Raw genomic sequence first — 9,296 nt, 5'->3', positions numbered from 1 at the left:
AAACTTCAACTGAACTCTGTCTTTCTGCTGATCTATATTCCGAGTCGCTGATCTATATTCTGCTGATCTATATATCGCGTCCAGGTTAACTGTATACAAAGTTCAGGCCGCATTGGACGAAATTTGGCACAGCTCATTTATTTGACCCAACCTATTGAAATTGGTTTTTCTCAATTCGTTCAAAGGGGGCTGTTTCCGGTTAAAGTTATCCTGCTTAGCCCAAGAGTAAGTGGATACAACTCTGGAAACTGACGGGGAGCTTAGTTTAGCCCAACTGTGACAGCATTAACCCTAATGACATAGACAGTTTTGTTAACAACCTAGGTTTGTCAACAACCCAAGGACAAATTGAAAAAAACGGTTCAGATTTAGATATAGCTCCCATATATATTATAGTTCGATTTTATGTGCATTGTGCACCATCATATCGAAATGGGACAAAAATAACGACTGGTAAGTTTGGATCAAATCGGTTCAGATTCAGATATAACTTGTGGTGTGTCCTGGTTACTAGATTTTTAAGCGATGTTTGGGAATTATAATGAAGGTCACAACATTGTTGTCGGAGTCCTGACAAGGAATCACACTAAGGTACACTAATAAAAAGTAAAGAAAAATTCGTTCCGTTTTTTTCTTGGCCTCCGATGAGGACACATCCAAACCAGAGGTTCCCAAACGTATGCTACTTTGGAGTTTTGATTTTTAAGTTTATTTTTTAATCGGCAATCATCTTTCTAAAGTACAAAGTATATTAAGGCATAGTACCGGTAGGCAGGTTCCTCTTAGTTGAAAGCCCTGTAAAGTTAGAGTAAATTGAAAACTTTTAAATAAGAATATAGACTTCTATTAATATATAAAATACATACCTGAACGATACGAATACCTTAGGATACACATACAACGGGCAGACATGCCTTTGTACAAACCTGAAAAAGAATCTGGAATTTAAAGTGGTAAAAATCTGTAAACATTAATAAATAGTTAACATGGAAAAGTAAAGGGAGACGGTAAGGACTCGTAGATCTATAGCAGGTGTGGGAAGATAGGGGTATTCCGTCAGGGAAACGATAAAGAGAGGTTCTCTCGCAGAGCTAATCATATTATGCTTTAATCGCTGCTGTTTTGTGATAAAGCACTTCGCTGGGTTAAAGTATGATACCCTGGCAATAATTTTTTTATTTTCCAATACAGTATTCCCCGCTTAATTGCCTCCACGCTTAATTACCTTCCATGTTTAATTAATTCGATTTCAGAATACCCAGTTATTTTCAGTACAATCCCTTACAAAATTGCACGTTTAATTACCCCCGATTAATTACCCATTTTATTTATTTGGGCCTAAATAACCTACCCAAAGTAACCGTACCTTTAAATCTGTCCCATGTAATTACCCAATGTATTTTTTTTAAACCTGGCAACTTCACTTAAAATGGCTTACATTTGTTAGAGCACTGGCCACACATTTGCACATAAAATTTATTGTTTTGAAAATTTTCGTGAAATGTCTCCCAGAAATACATCTTTGTCTATCTAACTAAAGCTCCAGTTAATATCTCAGACAAAACGAAAGAAAAAACAAAACACCAATGTCCACCGATATTTAATAACTCAAAAATCTTTAAATTTTCACTGAGGTAATTAGGCGGGGTTTACTGTATAACAGGTCTAACTCAATGACAAGAACTGCGGCCCCATAGACTAGCCAGCACCGTCCGTTAGTTGGTTCCGCTTCCAAACACTGTTTTGCACAACGTATTAAATTCAGCCTAGAATATTGCGCTTTGTAAACAATTGTTGCAGATACAAATATAGCTCCCATATATATTTTTTATTGACTTCATATTATTTGTGCACCAAATATGAACTGTTGTCCAATTGAGATTAAATTTTAAATAATGACTAATTTGATTCTGATCAAATTACTAATGAAATAAAATATGGCATACATATGTCGCCGAGGACGTGTGTATGGATTGATTTCATGCTTCGGGTTTTGGGGTTGGCTCTTTGTATCCGTATTCGACCATAGCATGGGGGATATTATGTACTCGAAAGTGTTAGTTTTTGCCCTACAAATCATGGAATACTGAGACGATTTAGTCGATTTAGCCATCTGTTGTAATCATTCTACCTTCGGAGAATATCAAGATAAAAAACTGGAAAGTCAGGTTGGAGAATGAACCGCATTTAGTCATAGCGCTTATATAAAAATACATACCACCCGATATTCAGCATTATTAAATATTCTCTATTGTGACTATAATCAACAGACCGACAGACGGACACGCATAAATCGACATATACTTTTATTGTAATCAATAATGTATTATCTTTATAGTGTTTCCAATAAATATTTCGATGTGTTGCAAACGGAATGACGAATTTAATGTACACTCCACCTTATAGGTGAAGGTATAAAAAGAAACATATGATCTTGTGATTCACCGCAAAAAATTTTCCTTTATTTATTTTTCAAAGAGTTTGTGTGGCTCTAAAGGGGGAATCACATAAGTGGATTTCAGAATTGGCATGCCAAGTTGGCTTCTTTTATTTAAAAATAATAAAAGTGGGTGGGGTGCAAAATCATGTTCGATTCTGATATTCCTTTATAAATTGGTATTTAAGGGTCGTACCTAATTTTATGCGCTCCGTACAAAAATACTCAACTTTTCACCTTTATAGGATTTGTTAGACGTCCGTATTACCCAAATACGCAAGGACTTTATTTGCATCTGTGACAATTGAAAACGGCGAAAATGGATGAAAATATTTTTTAATTGATTGAAAAAGGTTTATACGCATAGAAAAACAATTTTTTCTACTTTCTACTACTTTCTACTTAAAAAAAAAAACAAAAAATTTAAAATACGCATTGTCAATGTTGAAAATTTTCAACTTTATATTTTGATACGCAATGCGTATTTTGGTGACATTCATTGAAATACATGTATTAAACTTTTGAGGTGAATAAATTCATACCCATACGCATGAATTTAGGTACGACCCTAAAACAAAAAAAAAAAAAACATAACATGCCAGATCTGAATCCTCGTATGTATTTCCCCTTAAGAAAAAATAATCTACGAAATTCATTCAAAATACCAAAATACTTCTAAGGGAAGTTTCCCTTGTTATGACTTTTATATGTCCAATATTCCCGCATTTCCAGCTTTTCGCACATTTTCCGACATTTTTTGTTTTCGTCTTATTCTGTACAAACTTATTACGGCCATCCCAGTGTTGCATTTTTTAGGTGCATATTACGTCTCTCTAAGAAAAACGGCACGGAAACGAACCGCTGGCGAAGTCAATTTTTCATACAAGACAACGAAAACGTTCCGCTTTTGCGATACGTAATTGAACCGTAAACTTTAATTTCGAAATAAAAAAATTACACCAAGGCTAAGCTAAAGTAGTACGTTTACGTAACAAAAGCGGCACGTATACGTATCGCTCCCTAAAACGTGCAGTTTCGGAACTGACGTCATTGCTAATAATGGGAAAATTCTGCAAATTTTGTGAATATTTTGAACTTTTAATATTCTTTACATGAACAAGAGACATCAAGCATTATTAGTGCACTTTTAAAATTTGGGATACCCTTTATTTGCAAAGTATTTTTCTTGGTAACTCACGCGACATTTTTGATTTTGCAGTTTTTATTTCGGTGTATGTATTTATAGTCATTAAGTTAGTATTTATGCTAAAAACAAGAAGAAAAATGACAAATGTGGTATTACTGTATAATTTTTGCCTTTACTTCACGTATTTAAGCACAATTAAAGAAACAAATTCTCCAACTTTGGTTTACACTTTTGCCGGAAATGCCCATATACCCTCATTAGCCATAAGACTGAGGGTCCATATGTGGTTCGTTTTCGCTTCGCAAAATGCGTTACTTTTATTTTTCTTAGAGGCCACCCCTCTAAAATTTATAACAACACTGTTTACAGACTATGCTATGCTATTTCTTTACATATGCATACACATTTCTCTTTTTGGAAGGTAGAATTCGGGAGAATTAATTATTTTTTCGATGCAAAAGCAGGACTGTATTTGAAATTATCTGAATTTAATTATGTATGGTTAATCGAGGTAAATTGATCTCGATTTAGTTATTTAATTGAGGCAATGAACATTTATCACTATAAAACTTGTATTCTTACAGAGGATGCCACTTTCGTAAACGTATGATTTCAAAATTATTGACAATCAGAACTTCAAAAATTCAGGTTACGAATGAGATTACTCATTCCACCATGTTTCGTACGCGATCAATATAAAATATTTTCGTGTTGCAAAGGTTATAGAAATTTCGATACGAATGAACATAAAATACACGCATCCCCCGGTTTAATACAAATAACGAACTAATTACGGAAATTTTTTTTATCAATTAATCATATTTAATAAACTATTTCCAGCCATGGATGAAATAACCAACAATTATTTTTAATAAAATTTCTAGAATATAATTTTACACGATTATTTCAAATTGGTTTAGTTAACAATATGAAATCAATTAGTATGCTTGTATTCTTCTGTGTACCGCTGACAACAGTCTACGCAATAACTTTACGTTTTACAAATTTACAATGTCAAGCATTTCATCCAGAATTTGCCAAATTTGCAAAATGTCGTCTAAAAGTTGTAAAGCGCGGTGTGATTTCATTAAATATTAATGTGGAATTATATCAGGTGCCGGTGACAAATGCAACAGTGAGTAAAATTTGACATTCGCCCCAAGTAATCAGCTGAAATTATTTCCAGTGGAATTTATAGGTTAATTTGGTTCTTCACAAAAAGTCAACAATTTACAAACCGTTTCTCTACAATGAAACATTTGATTTTTGTAAATTTATGAAAAATCGCAAACAGCATAATTTTGCCAAATTTGTCTTTAATGTCCTGAAAACGGAATCGAATGTGAATCATTCATGTCCATATGAGGTAGTTATGGAGTAATTTTATTTTTTGTATATAGAAAATCTTATCATTGAATATCTTTTCAGCACAACATTATTGTGGACAATTTAATTTTGTACGAAGATGTTCTTAAATATTTTCCCTTGCCGCATGGTGATTACATGATCCAATTGAAGGTTGCCGCCTACAACGATTGGAAGGCTGATGTTCGAACGTATATAACACTGACAAATGATTTTGGAAAGTGAGATTAAAAAGAAAATAAAAAATTTAATAATTGGGTAATATATCTTTTAATGTCAAAGACTCACTGGGAGGTAAGAATATTTAAAATCTATGAAATATGAGTTATTGAATTTTTCTACAAAAAAGATTTATAGTCACTGCGTGTAAATCCTTCTAGTTGAATAAGTTTAACAAAAGGTTTTGAGTCCGACCGAATACCTGGAACAAGAGTAGTCATATCATTTGAAACCATGATGCCAGACAGAGGCTCATGGGATAGCGGAACACTAACACAAATACCCTACGGCAACTGGCGACACAGATGGCTCCAGGCTAGAAGTAAAAACCGTAAGAAAAGTAGTAAAGTCGGACTGGGCCGACCATATGACGTATGTATCCGAACAATTTCATGTCAATGTTTTCTCGAAGGAACACTGATATGGAATTGATCGAATTTAAATATGTGATCTTTATCTAGAAGTGAACCGACAACATCAATTCCTACACATGCCTTTATGCAACCTATGCTAAATTCCATTTCATTCGGGCAGATTTAGAGTCGTTTGCGTACAATGCACAGTGAGCCAGCAAGGCAAAATTTTGGCCAAAAGTCTAAAATGTTAAAATATTAACCTAAAAATCTGCAGTCTGATCTTAAAAGTTTAAAAAGGCGTATCCAATATGGCGGACATTATTTTCAAAAATCGATCACACTCGTCTAAAATCCGTCACTGGGGGGTTTTCGGGGTTGCTGATTACGAATAAGATTTAAAAATTCAAAATGGCGGATCCAATATGGCGAAATTATTTTAAAAAATTGGTTATATTCGTCTGAAAACTCGAAGGTTTTCGGGGTCGCTAATTACGAATCCAACATCATATTTTAAAAATGCAAAATAGCGGATCCAATATGGCTAACCAAAAGTTCAAAATCTACTAAAATTGCTGAAAATTGTTATTTAATGGTTTCTGGAATTAATTATTAGAAATACAGTGAGCAGCAAAAGTCATGGTACCCCATACAAATAAAAAATATTCAAACAATTATTTTTATTTTATGTATTCACTCCTATACTACAACAATGTAAAGTAATATTTCATTTATTTGTTCCAACAAACCATAAATAAAATCGAGATCGTGTCAAATCTAAATTTTTGCACAGCATAAGTCATGGTACCCCTGGTCAGAGCTGATATTACACATCATTTATGGGATAAAATCGTTTAGTAAAATAGGTGGCAACTATTTAGAGTTTTGTCAAATTCTCTTTTAAAACAATAACGGTACTTTCCACATTTCCAAAGGCATTTGCGTAGTGCAACAAGTGAAAGCAAGAATTTTTTTAAATACCTAGAAAATAACTAACTATTGAAGAGCGAAAAATAATAATTAATAACCATCAAATGGGAAAATCCTATTACGAAACAGGTAAAATGATAAACAGAACCAAACCAGCAGTCCAAAAAGTGGTTAAGCGATACAAAAACGAAAATATAATTGAAAGCTTCCTGGGCCGGCCTGATCGCTTCAAAATCAGAGAAGAACGAAAAATTGAATATATCATTAAAAAAGATCAATTTACCAGCGCTCCTAAAATCGTTGCAGACTTAAAAGAATCATTTGGGAAAGCAGTTTCAGCAGACACTACGTAGGTGCATCAAGAAGTATGGACTTCCAACAGGACAATTATCCAACACTAAGAATTGGATCGTATAAAATACACCACACATGCTGATAACACCTCCACAAATCCGATTGAGCACCTATGGGATCATCTAGATAAACGAATCCGAAATCATACAATTTCCAGGAAGGCCCAACTCAAGAAATACTTCTGATAGAATGGGGTAAAATATCGTCGGACTACGATAAAAAACTTGTATACTCAATGCCCGAACGATTGAATGAAGTTTTAAAACTCAAGGGATATCCTACCAAATATTAGGTAAGTCAATTTAATTGTAAAAATTAAGTAATATTAAATACTTCATTATTTTTCTCCAGTGGTTCCAAGACTTATGCTGTGCAAAAATACGGACTTGGCACTATGCCAATTTAGTTTTATATTTTGTTTTAATAAAAACATGAAATATTACTTTAATTTTTGTAGTAGAGGATTGAATACATGAAATAAAAATATATATTAGAAATTTTGTGAATTACTTTTTGAGGAATTACTGAATTTTTTTTGATTTGTATGGGGTACCATGACTTTTGCTGCTCACTGCATAATGTTAAAATTTATAAATTAAAGATGAATTTAGAACGACAGCATAATCTGTTAAGAAACGAAATTTTTTTAGTACCAAAAAATACAAAATATTTTTTGAAAAATGCCAACATTTTCATTCGATTCAGATAATTTTATTAATTTATTACAATGGACAAATTTATGTAAATCGATTTATTACAAAATTTATACACGCTATTCGGTATTCCGCACTGTTCAAAATTTTATCTCAAACACCCGTTCGAAATATATATAAACTATGTGTATATCTGCACTAATTTAATAAAATCGCAAAAACGCATAATTTCGTGTCAATCGAAAAAAACTTTAGAAGAACATAAATGTAGGAGCTATATCTAAATCTGACCGATTTTCACGAAACTTAGAACTTAGGATTTAATTCAGAATGTCATGCCAATTTTCGTGCAAATCGAAAGATATATAGGAAGTTTGATGCATCATTTACATTAAATCAAACGAAAAATTACATGGGAGCCAATTTCATTTCGTCTTTGGACAAACCGAATTAGCTGTGCCAAATCGGATCATAAATGCGACCTGTACTTTGTTTACAATTTAACATGCGTCCGTCTGTGCATGTTAAATTGTAAACATGAATGAATCGACTCATTTTGTGAATTACTTTTTGAGGAATTACTGAATATTTTTTGATTTGTATGGGGTACCATGACTTTTGCTGCTCACTGCATAATGTTAAAATTTATAAATTAAAGATGAATTTAGAACGACAGCATAATCTGTTAAGAAACGAAATTTTTTTAGTACCAAAAAATACAAAATATTTTTTGAAAAATGCCAACATTTCATTAGTTACAGATAATTTTATTAATTTATTGCAATGGACTAATTTATGTAAATCGATTTGTAGTAAAATTTATACACGCTATTCGGTATTCCGCACTGTTCAAAATTTTATCTCAAACACCCGTTCGAAATATATATAAACTATGTGTATATCTGCACCAATTTAAAAAAATCGCAAAAACGCATAATTTCGTGTCAAGCGAAAAAAAAACTTTAGAAGAACATAAATGTAGGAGCTATATCTAAATCTGACCGATTTTCACGAAACTTAGAACTTAGGATTTAATTCAGAATGTCATGCCAATTTTCGTGCAAATCGAAAGATATATAGGAAGTTTGATGCATCATTTACATTAAATCAAACGAAAAAATACATGGGATCCAATTTCATTTCAATTTCGTCCTTGGACAAACCGAATTAGCTGTGCCAAATCGGATCATAAATGCGACCTGTACTTTGTTTACAATTTAACTGCTGTTAAGATATAGTTAACTTTTTGCAGTTAGCTACATATTTACTTGTTTAAATACGCTTTCAGTTCATTTTTTTAACTATTTGTAAGACAAATTGTAGTCAGGGGAAAGCCACCATTTGTATCTTGCTGAAATAAAACGAGGTTTAAAAATTTACATTGATATAAAAAAGCAATAAAAAACATAAAAAGGATAACATCATTTATTACAAAGACTTTTAAAAATATATTTTGAACAATTGCAGCTTAATAAAAATATAATTAATATTAGTTTTTGGTTTTAAAAATCTTAGGACTACAAAAAAAATAGTTTGCACATGTGATGCTTTACACCCGTCAACACTCTGTAGTAAAGGGTTGTATTTTAAATAAAAAATTGATTAAAATTATTTAATTAATTGTTAGATTTAGCTATTTTATTTTGGATGCACTTAGCATGGATACAAAGCTTTTTGATTATTTTTAAGGCGTTGCGTGGATCAGCATCTACATCCTTAGAGCCAAGGAATCGGCAGGCATCTGTTTAAATGATAAATATGTATTAAAATGTGTACATGGTTTTGGATTTAAATTAGAGTTTGGCAATCTAGTTTACTAATCGGATCGATCTTTCTCG

The 9,296-nt window shown here is 32.4% G+C and overlaps 1 protein-coding gene across 1 annotated transcript; it reads left to right on the top strand.

The window, feature by feature from the left end:
* Window positions 1-4,512: 4,512 nt before the first annotated feature.
* Window positions 4,513-5,170, top strand: LOC133323939 (uncharacterized; the record flags this gene model as incomplete). The annotated part of the gene is made up of 2 exons (XM_061532840.1): window positions 4,513-4,719; window positions 5,013-5,170. Coding segments are annotated over exons 1-2 (365 nt in total), but the record flags the coding sequence as incomplete, so codon positions are not given.
* Between the last annotated feature and the right edge of the window lie 4,126 nt (window positions 5,171-9,296).

This window comes from Musca vetustissima, unplaced genomic scaffold (assembly GCF_032173495.1).
Source record: "Musca vetustissima isolate MV318-11 ecotype Yass unplaced genomic scaffold, APGP_CSIRO_Mvet_v1 utg7748, whole genome shotgun sequence".
Taxonomy (NCBI): Eukaryota; Metazoa; Arthropoda; class Insecta; order Diptera; family Muscidae; genus Musca; species Musca vetustissima.
The sequence above is the reverse complement of the archived record's forward strand: the minus strand, read 5'-3'. Positions and strand labels throughout refer to the sequence as shown.